The 22,393-nt window shown below is 44.0% G+C and overlaps 1 protein-coding gene across 1 annotated transcript in view; it reads right to left on the reverse strand.

Moving 5' to 3' along the window:
* Positions 1-22,393, reverse strand: part of raph1a (Ras association (RalGDS/AF-6) and pleckstrin homology domains 1a) — a 140,854-nt gene that overhangs the window by 33,252 nt on the left and 85,209 nt on the right. Inside the window, 2 exon segments of the mRNA XM_080412968.1 lie at positions 574-639; positions 3,540-3,661. Coding sequence (XP_080269094.1) covers positions 574-639; positions 3,540-3,661 — 188 coding nt within the window.

Here is a 22,393-nt window from a genome sequence, read left to right on the forward strand (position 1 = left end):
GAGACCTCGCTGTCCATGAAAAGATTACAGCGGTGCGGCCGTGCCAGTCCCGACTTCTGAAAATAGCCGATCTATAGCAGATCTACAAGCTCATCGCGACGTGTTGTGAGCTTGTAGATCTGCTATTTTCAAATAGCCAATGCAGTCAGATCTGCAAGCTTAACCGAATGACTCTTAAAGCAGTTTGTTTAAATGAGTTTATAAAATGTTATATTTTCACAGGGATAATTTATTAGTGTGATAGATTTTGGAGTAGATATATGTGTCCAGATGCCTGTCAGACGGTCAGACAATGCTGCTCTGCATGTCTAGGATGGAACAAACGGGTGTAGCCAAAGTCTACACGTCCTCAGACCTGACGTGAGATCTGAGAGGGCCATACGCTGAAGACAACGTAAGGATAGATTGATAAATGCCGAAAGTTGCGGTCCATTCATCCATCCAAATTCATCCACTGTTAATGAGAGAGAGAGAGAGAGAGAGAGAGAGAGAGAGAGAGAGAGAGAGAGAGAGAGAGAGAGAGAGGGACATGACATCACAGAATATGAAATCACAGGATATGACATCACTGACCTCCAGCAGAGCCTCTTTGTTCCTGTCGGCCATCTCAGACGTCTCCTTCCTCCCCAACAAGTAGTTCTACACACACACACACACACACACACACACACACACACACACACACACACACACACACACACACACACACACACATTAAGGACCATTAAAAACACACACGCCCTATTTTTTGCTTTGTGGAAATGGCTGCGATGTTGACTTGTGGGGGGGGGGACCAAAAACAGACGTGTGATGGAGTAGAAATGAATGATATTATTTTTATACCCGAAACTAGTGGTTCACTGTGGGAGCCAAACCAGGGCCCAGCCAGCAGAGGAGATAGGTGCACCACCTACGTAGACACACTGTAGTGTGACAGAGGAGCCAGTAGGAGGTGCACCACCTACGTAGACACACTGTAGTGTGACAGAGGAGCCAGTAGGAGGTGCACCACCTACGTAGACACACTGCAGTGTGACAGTGGAGCCAGTAGGAGGTGCAACACCTACGCAGACACACTGCAGTGTGACAGAGGAGCCAGTAGGAGGTGCACCACCTACGTAGACACACTGCAGTGTGACAGAGAAGCCAGTAGGAGGTGCACCACCTACGTAGACACACTGCAGTGTGACAGAGGAGCCAGTAGGAGGTGCACCACCTACGAAGACACACTGCAGTGTGACAGTGGAGCCAGTAGGAGGTGCACCACCTACGTAGACACACTGCAGTGTCACAGAGGAGCCAGTAGGAGGTGCACCACCTACGTAGACAGCTTAGCTAACAACACTGTAGAGCTCCAGACCCTGATGTTAGATAGGAGGGAGTGGAGGGCAACGATTCAGGAGTCCCAGGTTGGCGTTAGCTAGACCAGTGGTTCTCAACCCGTGAACCGTGGTTCTCAACCCGTGAACCCCTCAAAATAATCATATTTGAACTGGGGACCCCCCAAAATAATCATATTTGAACTGGGGACCCCCCACCCTGACAAGCAATTGGAATTGTAAGCATTACATTTAGTTTGACTTAGATAAATATTGTGAAAATAGCAGATCTCACAACGTGTTGCGAGGCTTTGTGAGCTTGTAGATCTGCTATTTGTTTTGCCTGTTTCTTATAGTATGTGACAATTTGGCAAATGTTTGACCAGTTTTTATAGTTTAATCTGTTGATGATTTTTGATGCAGTAAAGGTCTTATTTCTTTTCCTTTCTGTTTTTAGGTCTTAACACATTCCCTGCCAGAGGGCTTTCTAGAACAGGCTGCTGTCAGTGCCAGGAATTTTGACCATTCTGACTCATCTTTGAGGACCCACAGAACACATGGAATGTCTCAAAACAAAGATTAGAATCTCTTCTGAAAAAAAAGTGAGTTGATAGCATGTTCCGTTTTTTAGCTAGAGGTAGTTGAATGCAGCTTGTTTTCACCAAAAACTGACCTTTTTCTTTAGAATCTGAGTTATGAGCATTTTAGTGAAAGGAACATGTTAGAGGCATAAAAATGATTTCAAAAGTGTTTGACATTTATTTTGCGCCTTCATTGACATCAGTCATGTAAACAATACTTGTTTACATGACTGATACTACCGTTTTTTTTTTTAAATGCTTTTGAGTGTACATTTATGGCTTTGTTTCACTCCAAAGTGCAAGCTTATTTCAGCTCATTTCAAACAAAAAATGTCAACTCAACAAAAAATTATAAGTTCAAAGTGCAACATCAATAAATTGGTCATCGAGAGCTTCATGAGAACACTTATTTTCCAGTCTAATATTCTATACTGCAGTGGTTTTAAAACTTTTTGTGCCCAAGCCACACCAATGGGCAAGTCAAAATCTCAAGCCACACCTGTATTCATAGCAACAAATAGCAGATCTATAAGCTTTTACGGAGCTTGTAGATCAGCTTTCTTTTTCTTTTATGCTATTTATGACAATTTGTGAAAATAAATAAATAAAAATAAGGGATGCCAGGGCGTGACTCCCCAAAATAATCATATTTGAACTGGGGACCCCCATTTTGTTTGACTCGGTTCCACAGATAAATATTGTGAAAATAGCAAATCTACAAGCCCTCTCTTCTTCTTCTTCCTCTCTTCCTCCCATCTGTCTGTCTGTCTCTCTTTCTCTCACACAGTGAGATGTCTCTAACATTTGCAACCAAATAGACCTGATTCGATAATCTATGCAGTGGTTCTCAACCTTTTCAGGCTGTGACCCCCCAAAATAATCATATTTGAACTAGGGACCCCCATTTTGTTTGGCCTTCTGCGCCTTTGCTTCTTCATCAGGTTTCAGATGATGATTTGCTGCTTCTTCAGTTTGCGTGATGGGAGTTAGTTTCATTGTGTGATCTCAGCCTCTCCTGTCTAAGCTATTTATATATTTATATTACATATTGTGATGTCACGTGAAACTGACCAATGTTAGGTGTTCTCAGAGGGACACACACACGCACGGACGGGTGATTTGTACTGGAAGGTACTGTTCCAATCAAGACTGATTGATCCTGTCTTACCTCACTTCAAAAAACATAAATGGCTTTTTGAAGTGACACACCTATTTATAGGATTTTATTTCGTCATGCGTCCCTCTAGCCAATCAAAAGCATTGGTGTCAACATATTGTCACGTGTCACGTGGAGCTTGACCAATGTTAGCTTGGCTACGGGGGGGGGGGACACACAGCGGGACGAAGCGAAAACATATTCTCCGCCTCCGGCGGAGACAATAACAATTTTAATAATGATGATTAGAAAGATAATAATGATAATTAATTAAGATAAGATAATAATGAGGATTAGAAAGATTAAGTTCTGTGATTGAAGGAAGACGGCAGGAAGCCCTGGAAGAAACGCTACTTCCTGCTCCGAGCCTCCGGCATTTACTACGTCCCCAAGGGCAAGGCCAGGGTCAGTGTGTGTGTGTGTGTGTGTGTGTGTGTGTGTGTGTGTGTGTGTGTGTGTGTGTGTGTGTGTGTGTGTGTGTACCTGTGGGTTCTTGAACAGAGCGTACTTCTCAGGTCGTTCAGTGAACATCAGACGGTTCTGACTGTCTCTGGTCCAGTTCAATAAGTTCTCTACCACGTTCTCATGGTCCTCCAAGATACGCTCTACCAGAGAGAGAGAGAGAGAGAGAGAGAGAGAGAGAGAGAGAGAGAGAGAGAGAGAGAGAGAGAGAGCGAGAGCGAGAGTGAGAGACACACGGGATCACTCTTTATTACGTGGCTTTTGGTTGAATGCTTGATTCTGATTGGTCAATCACTGAATTCAGTGGTGTTATTTTTTAATAATGACCTCTGACCTCTATAACAGACCTCTGTCTAATCAAAGACTCAGAGCACCTGATTGGCTCATATCAATGTGTCTAATCAAAGCACCTGATTGGCTCATACCAATGTGTCTAAACAAAGCACCTGATTGGCTCATATCAATCGGTCTAATCAAAGCACCTGATTGGCTCATATCAATGTGTCTAATCAAAGCACCTGATTGGCTCATATCAATGTGTCTAAACAAAGCACCTGATTGGCTCATATCAATGCGTCTAAACAAAGCACCTGATTGGCTCATATCAATGTGTTTAATGTACAGTAAGGCTGATATGATAATCTGGGTAATTTACTGGGGCACAGGCCCTATGCACAGGCCTGGTAGGGGACATATTTACTGGGGCACAGGCCCTATGCACAGGCCTGGTAGGGGACATATTTACTGGGGCACAGGCCCTATGCACAGGCCTGGTGGGGGACATATCTGGTGGAGGCGCTGCATATACATAGCCTACAACTGGAACTGACACCCACTCTCCACTGGAAACTTGTGGATACATTTCCTAAAGCCTTCAGGTCATGTCAGTATTATTAATAATAATAACTAGAGGTTATTATTAGTTCATCTAGATGTTTTTTTTTCCCTTGAGTGGTCCTCCTCTCCCCTCCTCTCCTCTCTATAGTGTTGATTTTTGCAATACATTTAAAGTTTAAGTTGTTAATTTTTGACATTTTGTTATTTTACTGGTATTAATTTAAGAATGAAAGTGAATGAGAGGCTGAGCAAATGGAATGTTAGTGGGCTGTGACTGTGTGAAATGTATAGTAGAGGACTTGGTGGGTCTGGGTGGAAGGTGGAGCTAAGTTTGGATGAGATGAATGAGTGAGTGGTTGAATGAATGTCTGGCTGAGGTGAGAATGAATAGACGAGTGGTGGTGGGGTTAGTTATGTAAAGGGAATATTTTTCGTTTAGTGAATTAAGTTACTGTTTAATCTACCTCATTGCTGTTTTTTTTTCCTTTCTGTGTTTTTTTTTGTAAAATAATGTGGGATGTTTAGTTCATCAATTCTTGGTACAGTAGGATTAGAGAGAAGGCTTTAGATAAAGGGAATGTGCCCCCCTCTTTCCCATATATTTTTTTAGATTAAGACACAAAGCAGTAGACTATAGACCTGTTAAAGGGGTACTATTATGTGGTTTTATTTTTAGTTAGTTTATTTTTTAGTTTTCCCAGAGACAAATTAGTGAATAATGAAATAAAATAAAAAATAAATAAATGAAAGGATAAATCAGAAAGCAAGCTGACTTTAATTACATTTTGTAAATGCTTGGTACTATTATTATTATTTATTTTGTTTAAATACAAAACAGTGAAGAGAAAGGAAATTAATAGGAATCTGGAATTGATTATGTAAGGGCTTTACCTTAAGTAATGGAAAGGGGGGGGGGGGGTGAGTTAATGAAGAATAATGTGGATCTGATTTTTTTTTCTTTTTTCCTTCCTTGTAAGAGTTAGGCTAAAGGCATAAATATGCAAAGTAATTAAGTGTACATATAAGTAGGGGAATATGAGAGAATATATTATGTTGATGGCAATAAGAAGTTTGATAAGTACATACATTTTGGCGGCTGATACAGTCCGCCCTAAGGACAATTTTTGTCCCTCCAATAACGGTCATTGATAAGCACTACCTGAACTTAAGGTGGTACAAATTGAACCTGTCCATATGTTTTTTTTTTCTCCCTTCTTATTCCTTACATTTACTTATCCCACATTTACCCTGCTTATCCTGTCAGTACTTACGAATCAAGATCATTTAAAATGAGGACTATAATCCGTTAACAGGAGATATGACAAAGTTGAAAATAATTTCATTAAATGTTAATGGACTGAATAATCAAATTAAGAGGAGGAATATTCTCCTTCAGTTGAGGAAAGCTGGAGGGGATGTCCTCTTCCAACAAGAAACCCAACTGAAGAAAAAGGACCATGACAAGTTGGGTAAGGGACTCATTTACTCCAGTTCACATGGAACACAAAAGAGGGGTGTGGCTATAATTATACAACCACACATAGCATTTAAAAAAGAACATTGTATAATTGATAAAGAGGGCAGGTTTGTTTTAGTAATTGGTAAAATAGAGTCAATTACTGTCTCATTTTTTAATGTATACTACCCACCAGAATTAGGTCCAGAATTCATGTCAGAAATTATTGAACTGCTAATGACAAAATGTAAAGGAATCATTCTTGATGGGAGGAGATATGAACCTTACAATAAATTCTAGACTGGATTCCTCAAATAATAAAGCACATAGATAAAACATCATACATTTTAAGTGGTGCAATGTCAGAGTTTGGATTGGTAGACACGTGGCGGATGCTAAATCCAACAAAAAAAAGCATACACATATTATTCAGGTCAATTCTCAACTTCTAATAGACTAGACTTTTAATAGTCTAGAGTTGATTGAAACATGCATCATAGGCACAAGAGACTTATCAGACCATGCTACAGTGACTATAACTATAAAACTTAATATAGAGGAAGGAGAAAAATATGGAGATTAAACAACTCATTTCTGCAAGATATGGTATTTGTAAGCAAAATAAATAATGTAATACAATAATATATAGAGATAAATGACAATGGGATACTAATCCAATTATCATATGGGAAGGTGCTAAAGCTGTGTTACGAGGACATATGATAGCATAATGCGCATTTAAGAAAAGACAAAGACAACAAAAACAGAAGTTGCTTGAACAACAAATACAAACTTTGGAAGATAAATTAAAAACACAAATGAACCAAGATTTAAAATTGAATTAAAAAAGAAATATAAGGAGTTGGACAAGATCCGTACCGAGGAAGTAGAGAAGTTAATGACATTATGCCAAACAGAAATATTATGATGGAGGACCAAATTCTTTAAAACTTTTAGCATATATACTTAAGCAACAGAGTAAAAAAGCATATATTACTAAACTGAAGACAGGAGACAGTTCCAAAATATTAACAGAAAAGGATAAAATAGCTGAAGAATTTGCAAAATATTATGAAAACCTTTATAAAAACAACACAGGTGATCTGGACTTGGAACAAATGAAAGGATTTTTAGATGAGTTGAATTTAAAACAGGTAGTGGGAAGGAAAAATGAGGAGTTAATTAAAGATATCACAGCACATGAAATATTACAACAAATAAATAAATTAGAAATGGGCAAAACACCAGGTGACGATGGATATTCTAATTAATTTTATAAAACATTTAAAAAACAGTTGATACCATTACTCTTACAAGCCTATAATTTCGCATTACAAACGGGAACATGGGCAACTACTTGGAATTCGTATATAATAACGGTGATTCACAAAGAAGGTAAAGACGCCACGGAATGCTCTTCATATAGGCCAATATCATTATTGAATACAGATCATAAAATAATAACATCAATTATAGCCAACAGATTAACATTGTGCCGGATATAATAGACAGCGATCAATGTGGTTTTATACCAGGTAGGCTGTTGTCAGACAATATTAGAAGGACTCTAAATATAATTGATTATGCACGGAACAATAATACAAACCTTTTGCTCTTGACCTTGGACGCGGAAAAAGCCTTTGATCGAGTATTATGGCCATTTATGTTTGAAATTGTAAGGAGTTTTGGCTTTCATGAGAAGTTTAATGAGTGGCTTCAAGGAATGTATACAAATCCAATATCAAGAGTAAAAGTGAATGGCACAATATCTAGAAGATTTCCAATTCATAAAGGTACAAGACAATAACATTAAAGGCATTACTATAAAGGAAGAACAATATAAATTGGCATTATATGCAGACAATGTCATTGTTTACTTAACATCTTCTAAGTAATCTTTTACATAATATAGTAAACATGAAGCATTAACACTTGGCAAAGAGATACCATTAGAAATTAAGGGAAGTTCAGTCAGACAACTCTTGGATTGGATTAAAATATATATTTATTGAGCAAGCTTGAGCATGGATATAGAAAGCATAAGGAAGCATAGTTTGGAGTCAGGCCTCTGAATCCATTCACTCCCTGTAAGAATAACATTTTAATAAATGTTACATGCCAAATAGCATTTACAGGGAATGAATAAAGACCCCCACGGGGATCTAGAAACAGAACCTACAGGTGGATGCCGGGGAGGCGGTGGGATGAGACTATTGATGGTCAGCAGCATACGTAGGCAAGCAAGGGCAGCAGATCCGGCAGGATCTCGGCAGCAGAGCAGCAGCAGCGTCTCACGTCAGTGCAGCAGAAGAGCGCAACCAGACTGAACAGGTAGGCAGAGCATTACTTATAACCCACCGACCAGGAGAAGAGTGCATGTGACTTAGTCACCTGATCGGTTAGCCCAATCCCTTGAGTTGCCTGGCCTGAACTAGCTCCGTAAACTGCGCCTCATTTCAGTCAGACAACTCTTGGATTGGATTAAAATATATATTTATTGAGCAAGCTTGAGCATGGATATAGAAAGCATAAGGAAGCATAGTTTGGCGTCAGGCCTCTGAATCCATTCACTCCCTGTAAGAATAACATTTTAATAAATGTTACATGCCAAATAGCATTTACAGGGAATGAATAAAGACCCCAAAACAGCAAGAACCCCCAAAACCGCTTGGGAACACAGAGCCTGACGCCGGACCAACCATCTGTGAGAATGGTGGAGCTCCATGAACTTTGTGTTCAGCTAAGCATGATGAAATGTCCGAGTCCCTCTGCATTTGATTGTTAAGCTAAACTAAACAAATGCAAGCATGCATCCATGTGTTCAACAAGCCTGATGAATCCAGGTACCTGTTGATTCCTGAACCCAGGAGTCCTAGACGGTATCCTAACACTACGGTGTCCACTGCTGTGCCGCACCACGAGTAGGATTCGAAAAGGACATTCTATATATTTTTTCTTTTTCAAAGAAATCTGCTATATATATTAGGGCTGGGACTCAATTAAAAAAAATCATCTAATTAATTAGACGCTTTGTAATTAATTAATCGCAATTAATCTCATTTTAATCGCATATCAATATTTGACCTGAGAACAGTGAAAAGCATTTTTTTTCAAATGGATTTTGGCATACGTCTTTAAGTACATGTACTCAAGAACTGTATTTAAGTGCAATTTTGAGGTATTTGCACTTGACTCTCGAGTATTTCCAATTTCTTTTACTTCTACTCCAGTAACTCCACTATATCTCAGAGGCAAATATTGTACTTTTTACTCCACTACAATTATTTGAAAACTTTAGTTACTAGTTACTTTGTAGATTTCAATTATTATTATAAATCATACCATGTAACCATGTGAAAATAGCAGATCTACAAGCGCAAGGCATTGTGAGCTTGTAGATCTTCTATTTTCCACCACTGGAGGCTGGTAGAGTGTGTTGTTGCTAATGTTTTATAGTAGTTTAATTATTAATAAAAATCGCGCGCATGTGACCCGCACCGCACCCCCCCCCCCGTGCACCGCCGCCCCCTCCCCCTAAACGAGACAAACGCGCGCATTTGTCCCGTTTGATGCCTGCTTATCAAGCAGGCATCACTGTGCTGGCTGCAGTTAGCTTTGTTGTTGCGCACCAACGTCGTTTGGTGCGCTGGTATTATCGGTCCGTCTGAAACTCATCCAGTGAGAAACGTTCCGCGGTGCAAAAATAGGTGCGATTAAAATGCGTACATTTTTTTAACGCGATAATTTTTCTGTAATTAATTGATCGAAATTAACGCGATAAAGTCCCGGCCCTAATATATATATATATACATATATATAAATGAGGTCATCCTATGATGAATGATAACTATTGTTTATCATCCATAATAAATAAAGTGTACTGACTATGTGTGTAAAGACGTGCCATCTTTACTTAAAATCTGAATCAGTACCCAACGATACCTGGAGCAGCAATTACTAATAGACTGAGCTTCATATGATTAGCCTGACTGCATAGCCATAGAAAACCCAAAAATTATTTGCGCTACCATAGAAAGCCCAAATTTTTTTTGCGCCGCCATAGAAAGCCCAACATTTTGGCGAGATGACGCCGTTATAGACAACTGGGACAGGAATTTACTTCCTGAAGCCACTCGCACATCCACAGTGAAAAGTGCGTGCTTCACTGTGGATGTGTGGGGACGCATGCTGCACGCCAATGCGCGAGTGTGGCCTCAAATCCTGACACAGTCAGTCGCACACCGCAAGCTGCTGGTTGCGCTGCAACACTCGTCACCAGTGATGAACACACCGTGATGTGGTGCCAAATATGCCGTGAGCATCCCAATCTGGCGGATAAAGCAGCGCCTTTTATACAGGTACAAAGACTTCCAGTCACCCAGCTTTTGATAAGCATGAGAAAAGCAAAGAGCCCATCAACATAGTGTAATAATTGATAACAGGAGCAGCCAGGATCGGAGTCCCTCTTTATCCGTCATGCGAGATATTTCGCGGATTTTTTTTAAATTTTATTTGGTGCACACCAGCCAACATTGACAAATGACTGATATCTTGACTCTACTAAAGCCCCACCATCTATCCTGTTGCAATAACTTTACTTCTGTAAGCTTGTTGCTCATAACATGACAACATCACTTGGTAACCAACTTTTCTATATACCATATACCTTCCACATGGAAGCAAGCATGCCATGATAGCTTGTGCTACCACAATCCAGAGCTATCCCCATAAGCAAGGCATGCTGAGTTAGCTTGTGCTACAATCAATTTGATAGCTTTACGCATGGGAAGTAAAACATGCTGTGTTTAGCTTGTGTTACCGACCATCCAAGCTTCCACATAAGATGCAAAACAACTGAATTAGCTTGTGCTACGAACAATCCGAGCTCCCACGTGGGAAGCAAAACATGCTGTGCTAGCCTATGCTACAAACAATCCAGAGCTATCCACATAAGAAGCAACACATGCTGTGATAGCTTGTGCTAAACAATTCGCCTCCACATAGGCAAAACATGCTGTGCTAGCCTGTGCTACAACAATCTAATCTTCCACATAGAAGCAAACATGCTGAGCTAGCCTGTGCTACAAACAATCTAAAGCTTCCACATAAGCAAACATGCTGTGCTAGCCTGTGCTACGACAATCTAAAGCTTCCACAAAGAAGCAAACGTACTGTGTTAGCCTGTGCTACAACGTCTCTACCATCTCTTATCCAAGTGTATGCAGCAAAATGAGAATCCCTTTAGCTCATCCTGATCCTTAACAAGTGTAATTTAGCAATACAAGAGCATAAGCAACCGTAGAATGCAACCAATAACGTCTAATCTGCACTGCAAGTTCATTTGTTTATTTCATCGTAATATGAAACGGCCTACTTTAACTCCACCACATATTAGAGCAATTGAACTGCTACATGAATTGACAACGTCTGGTGCCATTTTCCTACTCTGCAAATAGATGCCAGACATAGCTACACGAGAGATAAAACTATAGCCACCATCAGCACATGGAGATAAATCATCCCTACCACTACTATCCGCCCATAAATAAAAATTACGCGATATAATGCCAGTCTACACAACTACAGACTGCTTTAAGCATAGAATGATCCTATGCATGACTTTACAACATACTCGCATCCTCCTGTTTAAGATACTGCTAAATGGATGATTGGAATCCGAACGGACCCGTAGCCTATAATATCTAACACCGACTAGACTTGCACATTTATTAATCCTACGCTGTGATACTTGGTATTATTGCTGTTTAACTCATTTGCAAGTCACAAGCAAGTTCATAACGTATAATAATGTAATCAATATGCTTTAATTGCTGTGGCTTACTGAGATTACTTAACATCTTATGCCATTCAGCCTGATTGAAATTAATTTTACCACGCAGACTACATAAAATGATAATGTAGCTTATGCCACGATCAGCACGTGAATAAAATCTCTCTGCCTGTATCATAACCACTGATCTGACGCCGGAGGCTTGAGCAGAGACTACAATTCCCAGGTTACACCAAAAAAGTCAACCAATCATAGAGTCAGACAGCATGACTACGGAACAAACTTACCCCTTTATCCCATAGCGTAATAGTTCATTCGTTCCAGCCCGCGCCATAACAGAACGGTTGAACCTCCAATAGATAAATGCTAAATCAATTCAATGAATTCTAGCAGCATTTAACATTTAAGCTGCAGTGCAACTACTTCTTGAACACTACTCACAAGTTAGCTTCCCCTCTCTCCTTCACATGGGTAGAGAAGTGTTCGGTCATCAACTATAAGCCTCAAACAACATCCGGTGGACGAGCTCTTCAGAATAAGAGTACCGTCTAAAGCCACTGAACTATCCATGAATACATTAAACTATAAATTAAGCAAGATGCAGCCAACTGAGCATATCAATGTTTTAACCAGTAGCCTACATAAAGATATTAATCTGAATATTAGAGCCAGAACAAGCAAAGCGACTCACAAAGTGACGCCATGCCCTCTCTCTCTATCTACCATGGCAGTAGCACTTACCAGCCATATCAGCGCGCATCCGTTCCTCTGTGAACGATAGATCGTGATGTCATCTTTTCAGAGAGAAGCAAGCAACCAGGTCTAGAAACCCAATCTTGAGATAAAGTGAACTACTTTGAACAAATACACGCTAAACTGGGGACCATAACAGAACCCCAAGCCCATCGTTGCTTACGATAAGGAAACATAGCAACTTAAGCAACACTGTTGGTGAACTACCGTTAACCCAGTGCCATAAAGAGAGTTCTGACACTAGCGTCGACTCCCATTGTAAGAATTGAATGCGGAAGTGCTCCGTCTATCTCAATGAGGCAGTCCCAATGTTTGGAACTATAGCTCAAGGAGCCCGTTTGCGGCGGGATCAAGCGTGTCGTTACTCTATTTCTACACTCTCTAGTTGACCATACTGAGATCGATCAATGACGAACGCTACTGCTTTTGAGCTGAGCGTTAATTTAGTTTTTTACTTACGTAAAGAAAGTAATACCACGTTTAGAACCAGTAGCACACAGCTGAGTAGCTATGATTAGCGCAGCATGGACAATGGCAGCAACGCAACAATATGAGACTATTCATGGTCAGCAGCATACGTAGGCAAGCAAGGGCAGCAGATCCGGCAGGATCTCGGCAGCAGAGCAGCAGCAGCGTCGCACGTCAGTGCAGCAGAAGAGCGCAACCAGACTGAACAGGTAGGCAGAAACACTTACTCGAAATGTAATCAATTTGATTGCTTTTAGCTTAAATTGACACTCTTCTCAGCAGGACCATACCCAGCAGTCTGGCTCTGGTTTGCATAGCCCTATCTATGATAAGGCGACTCCTGCTGATGATGAAGACTATGATGAAGATTATGTTTCCCTCTCAAGCCCACTCATTCCTGTTAGGATCTCTATAAGGCAGAGTGATATATCTATACCTACTCACAGTCAACACAGAAATAATCTTATTACCATAAATACCTCTCCACCTGTTCCTAATGCTGCAAAAGCAGTACAATTATGTCTACTTAATGTAAGATCTCTTGTAAATAAGTCTTTTATCTGCCAAAATTTTATCATGGACAATGATATTGACATTTTCTTTATTACAGAGTCTTGGACAAATGAGGATGAATATGCCCCTCTCATTGAGTCCTCCCCCCTGGGTATAGTTTTTTTCCATCAACCAAGGCTGTCAGGCCGAGGAGGTGGCCTGGCTGTAATACATAGAAATCTTTTTAGTTGCTCTCCAGTCTCGCTTGGCTGTTTCTCCTCTTTTGAGAATCTGAGCTTTATTCTAAAAAATAAATTGCCAGTTCTATGTATTTTAATCTATAGACCCCCTAAACTGAGCTCTGGTTTTATTGAGGAATTTGAAACTTTGTTATCTGATATTATATTACAGTATGACAGGATTCTGATTCAGGGAGATTTTAATTTGCATATCTGTTGCCCTTCTACCTCTCCATTTGCCTCTGATTTTATTAAACTTGTAGACTCCTTTAACTTCACCCAATATGTGAAGCAACCCAGCCATGACAAGGGACATACACTGGACCTTGTGCTCTCACTTGGTGTCAGTGTGGATGATGTAAATGTGGTTGATTTGAGTCTCTCCGACCACAATGCAGTGTTTTTTCAGGTACCACTTCCCTCCCCCGACCTAAAAACTACCTCAATGATCCGCTCCCGACCTCTAAATTCACTGTCTGTTTCCCGCTTTTGTGACATTTTTACCCGTCAATCTGTTGAACAAGGTGGCCTCTCTGTTGATGAGCGTGTTAGTGCTTTTAACAGTTCCTGCACAAGCATTTTAGACTTTTTTAGCTCCAGTCAGATTTAAAACACCAAAACCCTCTGTGACGCCCTGGTTAAATGAGGAAATAAGGTCCGCACTGTTGCACTTTCCAAATCTTCCACCTGCCCCTCTGACTGCATGCCCACCTGGTTTTTAAAAGCTACATTTCAGACAGTTGGTCCAGATCTTTTATCTATTATAAATGGCTCACTCACTTCTGGTATTTTCCCCTCCTATTTTAAACATGCCACCGTCTACCCCCTTTTAAAAAAGCCTTCTCTAGACCCTTCTATATTAAGTAATTTTAGACCCATCTCCAAGCTGCCTTTTTTATCAAAGATTTTAGAAAAAGTTGTCGCCACACAACTTATTTCACATATGAAAGATAACCATATCTTTGAAGCATTTCAATCTGGTTTCCGTGCCCAACACAGCACGGAGACTGCCTTAGTTAAAGTCACAAATGACTTGTTGCTTGCAGCCGACAAAGGCCTGTACTCCATTTTAATTCTCCTGGACCTTAGTTCGGCATTTGACACAGTGGACCATGGTGTTCTGATCAGCCCTCTGAAAACCAATGTTGGTATCTGTGAAGTGGCTCTGGACTGGCTATGCTCCTACCTAGCAAACAGGTCATTTTCTGTTTCACTAGGTGATGCCTCCTCCTCTTCTTCCCCTCTGTTTTGCGGAGTTCCCCAAGGTTCGATCCTGGGTCCCATTTTATTTATTATATATATGCTACCCTTGGGGCAAATTATGCATAAACATAAAATATCTTTCCACTGCTATGCAGACGACACTCAATGGTATGTCCCCGTAAAACCTGGCTACACCGATGTTGCATGCATTGAGTCCTGTTTCAATGACATCAAACAATGGATGTCAAAAAACGTCCTTCAATTATATGAATCAAAAACAGAAGTAATTATATTCACCCCCTCCTGCCCCAACACAGATATTGTTGATAACCTCACTTCAAGTCGGTTGCGTGGCGCTGTTCCGACGCCCCGCGGGTCCGACAGCCGGAATCTGGGCTCAAAACGGCTGAAAAAAGAGCAGATCCACAAGCCTGTAAAAGGCTGTTGTCTTGGGGCGCAATACCGCCGGCGTCCACAAGGCGGCGCCGTCCCCGGTCCCTGGTCCCCATCGGGGGTCCATGGACCACCTCCTACCCAGGGACGGTGGCTCCCGGGGCGGGTAGAGCGGGCGAGTGTGCACCCGGCACTGTGTTGTGAGGGACTGGGCTCCCTGGCCCCTGGCCTGTGTGGAAGGGAGAGCCAGGGAGAAGGGCCGACTGGTGCCATCTCGTAGGTAGGGACCATGCCCAGGAAGAGGCCTCGTCCTGGGGCAGCGATGGGCCACGGAGCGCCCAAAATCCTGGTTCTCAAAAAAATTTCGAAAATGTTTCTAAGTCCAGGAGCCCCTGAAGGAGGGCCCCTGCCTTCCTGCCTCAAGGAATTTTCCTGGAGGTGCCTGAAAGGCCGACCCGTGCCATCGGGTAGTTATGCCCAGCACGGAGGCACCTGCCTGGGGCCGAGACGGCGACACGGACCGCCCAAAATCCTGGTTCTCCCAAAAAAAAAAAATCGAAAATGTTTCTAAGTGTCTGCATGGGATCCAGAGGTCCCCAGGGACCCCCTGGAGGACCGGGGCATGGTCTTGGGGCAGTGTCGGGGCCGCGAGGTGTCCCTTGTCCTGGATCTCCGCGTCGTACCTCCCTGTCCCCTCCCAGTGGCCCAGGAGGCGCCTGGCTCGTCCCTGCCACCCTCCTGTGAAAAAGTCTCCCTGGCGAGGCGCCGACTTGTTCCAGAACGTACCTATGGAGCTCGGCCGTCCCGAAGCCCGGGGCGAGGCTCCGTCTCGGGGCGGCCCGGGTGCCCGAGCGGGGCGCCCGGGTGGTGGTGGCCGTGGGTCCCTCTCCCCCCTCCCCGCGAGGGGGGAGAGAACCATGAAATCGGAGGCCTCTTGCCAGCGGGCTTATGGGAAGAGAGAGGCCTCCGCTCGGGCACGGCCGGGCGGACGGTCGCCCTGGAGGTCCTGGTGGAGCCCACGAGGATCTGGGCTCTGCCCTGGCCCCCTCCTTTGAAATTCTCTCCCGGGAGTATCGCCAACTTTTCCCAGACCGGATATAAGGACCAGCGTGCGGACGCTGGGACCACGGACGGCAGGCCTGCCCGAATGCAGGGCCCGCCGTCGGCCATGGTGGCCACTCACGGGAACCATGCCGCCCGCAAGGGCCGTGGAACCCGCTGCTTTTCCCTGACCGATAGGCACTCGTAGCCCGCCTCTTGCAAGGGCCCCGCCGTCACCTCGTGTGCTTCGGTGGACGCTGCTTGCAGCCTGCGGGCCCGACCAGGCGCGGAGGGACCACGTGCGGAGAGGCCTCGGTGGCCTGTCCTCCGCACTCCTCCGCGGCCGACCCCGGCCGAGCGAGACCGAGACGCACCGTCTGCCCTAGTTGCCTTGCCACGGACCGCCTGAGGGCCCCTGCTGCCGGCCTCGCCTCGAGCCCCGTCATGGGGCTCGGCGAGGAGATCCGCACGCCGCGGGGGCGCAAAGGCGCGCTCCGGAGACTCCGTTTCTCAAACCCTGCTTGCGTCGCGTACTCCGGCGACCGACCAAACAGCTGCGTAACGGGCCACGGGCACCAATCCCCTGTAACATGCTTTCGTCCGGCTGAGGGGCAACGGAAGAAGTGGTGACCGACGCCTCCGAGACACCACACCGCCGCCCTCCTCACGGGGGGCCTGGGCGGTCTCCGCGGACCGGCAACCCCACGGCGCGCGCCTCAGCTGGGCGCAACGTCCGCGGCGGAACAGGAGGCCTACCTGGTTGATCCTGCCAGTAGCATATGCTTGTCTTAAAGGGCACAGCAGACTTGTGTGAGTTGGGCGCGCAGGCACTGCCAAGTGTCCACGCCGGGACAGTACCTTACATGGGTGCAGACCACATAGTGTGTGCAGGAGTCGCAGTAAACCAGAGCCCCCGACCCGCAAGTCAAGTTACCTTGATGGTGTCGGGGGTGGGGGAGCCTGACATGAACCTGCGAGCAGCTACGTATCTATGCTGGTCGTGCTGCCCTGCGGCCCGGTTGTCCCGTATCTCGGCAGTGGCTGCGCCCGGGTTAATTCGAACGAGATTCCCATTGTCTTGCCACGGACCGCTCGAGGGCTACCGCGGCCGGCCTCGCCTCGAGCCCCATCACGGGGCTCGGCGAGGAGATCCGCACGCCGCGGGGATCGCCCGAGTTAATCGAACGAGATTCCCACTGTCCTCTACCCAGCGAAACCTTTAGCCAAGAGAAATGACATCGGCTCAAGCCATAGAGTGAAGAAGACAGTCCTCAGCGAGGAAATAAGACCCTACTAATGGGCATGAAAACTCTTGCGGCAGCGCTTGTACCACCAGGTGCCTGCGGTCCATAGGCCGCGGGACCCCCCGACTTATCGCCCATCGAGGGGTGCTTAAGAGTAGGTCCGCGGGACCGGCCGGTGAGCCGGGTCCAACGCGCTAAGTCCATAATAGTCCCATGGGCGCTCGTCGCCGTTTGTACCACCAGGTCCACGCGGTGCTTTGGCCGCGGCCTGCCACTTCACTTAACGCCCGCCGAGGGGTGCTTAAGAGTGGGTCCACGGGACCGCCTGGAGAGCCGGGTGTCCCCCGGAGGCGTGGGTCCCCCGGACTGGAGCGAGTACCCAGCTTTGAGGCTCCCTGGGCCGGGTCGAGGCCTCCCAGGGACGGCTGTCGGACTCGCGGGCTGTCGGAGCTGCGAGGCGTCGGAACAGCGCCACGCACCCCTTCAAGTCTCGGTTCCCTCTCCAAAGCTGTTAAAAAGAAGGCCCGTAACCTGGGTGTCATGTTTGACCCAGAGCTGTCTTTTGACATCCAGGTAACAACAGTAGTTCAGTCCTGCTTTGTCCAGCTGAGACAATTAGCAAAGGTCAGGCCTTTCCTTACAACTGCAGACCTAGAAAAGGTCATTCACGCTTTTATTTCCTCCAGACTTGACTATTGCAATGCACTTTATTCAGGGATCAGTAAGAAAAATATTCATAGATTGCAACTGATACAAAATTCAGCTGCTAGGCTCCTGACCCGCACAACGAGAGGTGACCACATTACACCAGTCCTTGCGGCCCTTCATTGGTTACCTGTGAGTTTTAGAATTGATTTTAAGATTTACTGCTTATTTTTAAGGCCCTAAATGGTCAGGCTCCTGTGTATATATGTAATCTTCTAACTCCTTATAGGCCAGGCCGCTGCCTGAGATCATCCAGCAGGGCCTTGTTGACTGTACCAAATTCTTGTCTTATCACAAAGGGCGACCGGGCTTTTGCCGTTCGGGCCCCTCGGCTGTGGAACTCATTGCCTGGGAACCTCAGGCAGGCAAACTCAGTGTCCTCTTTTAAATATCTTCTAAAAACTCACCTCTATTGCACAGCGTTTTCTTAGAGTATGAACTGTATGAACTGTGTACTATTTATGCAATTTAATGTCTGATTTGTACATTTGTAAAATTGAACTGTTGTTATTGTAAAGCACTTTGTAACTTGTTTTTGAAAGGCGCTATATAAATAAAGTTATTATTATTACTTATAACCCACCGACCAGGAGAAGAGTGCATGTGACTTAGTCACCTGATCGGTTAGCCCAATCCCTTGAGTTGCCTGGCCAGAACTAGCTCCGTAAACTGCGCCTCATATATATGTCACAGGTAAATTGGCATTCCAGGTAAATTGGAAGTGGAGCGCTTGTTTTTAGGCGCGGGGCTGCGAGGCGAGGACGACAACAAGAAGATAGCAACCAGGAAATGCAAGTACCAGCCTCAGTGGCGCACTTCGATAATCATTGGAGCTCCCCATCCACTACCACTGGGAGTCTGGGTTTGACTCCAGCTTGGGACATTACTTTATCAAACAACCGCGGACTACTTTTTTTCACCGATAAAGTATAGTTTTGGACCATGACGGAGGCACGCCGACTCAACAGACCTTGATGCCGAGGAGTCGCGCCCGAGCGCCTCCAGGCGCGAGTGCCCGCGACGACCGGCCGATGGTCTGCTAGTCGACTAAAGCGCCGTCCGAGTTATGTACCGATAGGCACAAAATCGTAAATGATGTTGTGGGGACTGCGTTTGCCCCAACTGCCACTCACTGCACTAACATAGCCCGCCAGCACCGCCCCCTTGGGGGGGGGGGGGGGGGGGGCGGTGAAAACAAGCGCTTCTTTTCCAATTTACCTGGAATGCCAATTTACCTGTAACATATACACTAAAAAGGGATTCAAAGAAAATTTTATATTTGGGAATGTATCTTACTGTTTTTATTTCAAACCTTACCAGTACCCATTCCACATTGAAAAAACTCAAACTAGAGAAAAGGGAGGACTTAACTACCCAAATGTGAGAGAGATAGAGAGAGAGAGAGAGAGAGAGAGAGAGAGAGAGAGAGAGAGAGAGAGAGAGAGAGAGGGGCAGTGAGAGAGAGAGAGAGAGAGAGAGAGAGAGGCAGAGAGACTACTCTAGATCACTGGTTCACAAAACAATTACCAATAAAGATTTTTTTTGTCTTCTCGGAATGGAAACTAGTGAAAATAGTCGATCTACAAGCTCACAACGCGTTGCTATCTGAATTGTGATTACAGTTTTTACAAAATTGTGAGATTGTAGATTTTTTAAAATTGCACGTGTCTGAATTAACAGGGTCATTTTTTGTACAATGCAAATTTTTTTTTTTACTTAAATTTTTATCCCACGATTTTGTAACCCTATTTTTTACACCCAGTGACAATTGTCTATGTAATCCAGGGCACTACCTTCCCTCTGCCAACCTAGGGAGCCCAGGGCCGAGCTCATGCCTCCTTCAATGCATGAGAGCCAACTGACCTTCTTGTCACCTGTCAGGGGAGTTTCCCTGGTTGGACGTAGCACGTTATTCCAACCAGTTCCTTTCCTCTCCATCAGGCGCCCCGGCTGGCCAGGGGGAGGCAGTATAGTGACCAGGATTACTGCATGTTTTTGTGAGGGTACCTACCCTAGGAGACACGGGGAGAACGTGCAAACTCCACACAGAAAGGCCCTTTCACCAACCCCACCTAGGGTATGGGCACTGATGACGCGAAGGAGAGAACACACCCCCAGCGCCCAGGACCTTCTAGCTGTGAGGCGACAGCAGTACCGATTGTGCCACCGTGCACAATGCAATTTAAATGTAAACTGTAATGAGTGGGGTTTGAACCGGGGACCTTCGGAACTTGAGGCTAACATTTTACTGATTGAGCTACTCAACCCACAGCCTTAGTCAGTGAAAAAGGAAAATCCAACAAAACAAAACAAAAGGGGGAATGAAGTATATCATACATTGAAAATAACAACCCTCAAATAAGCGTTTCATGTTATATTTAACAATTGCACTTTTATTCATTAATACAGTCATGTTGTGTGCAATGCAATTGAGATGAAGTCTGCGTGAGGTGGGACTCAGGGATCGAACCAGCTGCCTCTCTTCTCATTGAGCTAGAGATATGGCCTCCCTGATGGTGTCTGTTGATATCTATAGGTTTTTCCGTCCGTTATGAACCAAGCCTCTGTTTCGCTAACTACTCTAGATCACTGGTTCACAAAACATTTACCAATAAAGATTTTTTTTGTCTCCTAAGAATTCCAAATGATCACCTCAACGCATTGTTGGGGACAGGGATCAAACGATCAACCTATGGATTCACAGGTTGCCTCTCTTCTCATTGAGCTAGAGATATGGCCTACCTGATGGTGTCTGCTGATATCTATAGGTTTTTCCGTCCGTTATGAACCAAGCCTCTTTTTCGCTAACTACTGTAGATCACTGGTTCACAAAACATTAACCAATAAAGTTTTTTTCGTCTTCTCGGAATGGAAAATAGTGAAAATAATACAACGCGTTGCTATCTGAAAAGTTGTGAGATTGTAGATCGTCTATTTTCACAAGAAAGTATGTCATACATAAAAGACAACTACTCTCAAAAAAGCATTTCATGTTATTTAAAAAAAATGCACATGTCTGAATTAACAGGGTCATGTTTTGTACAATGCAATTTAAATGTAAACTGTAATGAGAGGGATTTGAACCGGGGACCTTTGGAACATGAGGCTATTCTTTATTTATTGAGCTATTCAATCCACAGCCTCAGACAGTGAGAAAGGATAATCCAACAAAACAAAACAAAAGGGCGAATGAAGTACGTCATACATTGAAAATAACTACTTTCAAATAAGCATTTCACATTATCTTTAACAATTGCACATGTATTCATTGATACAGTCATGTTGTGTGCAATGCAATTATAATGAAATCTACACGAGGTTGGATTGGAATCGGCGACCCTGTGGTTTCAAGGCAGATGATTCAGCGATCAAGCTATTCGACCATTAGACCTGAACCTGTGAAAAAGGTGCTCACACATTTGACAGTTTCACGCAAATTGCTCAGAAATCCTTGGTTTAAATGTTTTTCAAACTGCTCAATATGGCGTAAAATCTGAGGGCGGAGCTCACTGGTCAAAGTGATAGATGTGTTCCTCATGAGTCAAGGCACATGTGTAAGCAAGTTTCACGGCTGTCGGCCAAACGAGGCATGACTTTCGCCTGTTTAAAGTCTGCATTTAAAAAAAATTGCTATAGCGCCCCCCTTTGACCAATTGGAGTAAGATTGGTTTCAGTGATACTTGGAATGACCCTCTACATTATTGCAACGTTTCAAACAAATGTGAGTCTGCATGTATGTGTTAGGGGCAGATGAATAATTTTCATAAAATTGCAATATTCATTGGCTCATAAAAACTTAACGTTTTCACTTAGAAACTTTTCATTAATTGAGATTTTAGATATTGGTCCAAAGTTCATGTGTAAAAAGTTTCGTGCAGATTACTCAAAGATCCCAGGAGGAGATAGATTTTTATTGTTTTTCATATAATTCAAAATGGTGGGAGATCTAAAGATCAGAGGTCAAAAGTCAGCGTATGAAAGTTGTTAGGCATGAGGAGACGCATGTGTGTATTGAAGTTTCATGGCTGTAGGTTAAACAGGGCATGAATTGTACCTGTTCAAAGTTGGCATTTTTCAATTGATTGCTACAGCGCCACCCTTTGGCCAATGGTTGTGAGTTTCGTATCTTCGCCGTTTGGCATAGCCCTCTACCATATTGCCGAATTTCGTAAAAAGCGTATTCACGGTTGGGCCAGAACTAGAAAAACGGCGGAATAATTCCTAGAGTTTCAAAGAGGCTTTGAGCCTGATAG

This window comes from Gymnoscopelus braueri, assembly GCF_963280865.1.
Source record: "Gymnoscopelus braueri genome assembly, chromosome: 18".
Lineage (NCBI taxonomy): Eukaryota > Metazoa > Chordata > Actinopteri > Myctophiformes > Myctophidae > Gymnoscopelus > Gymnoscopelus braueri.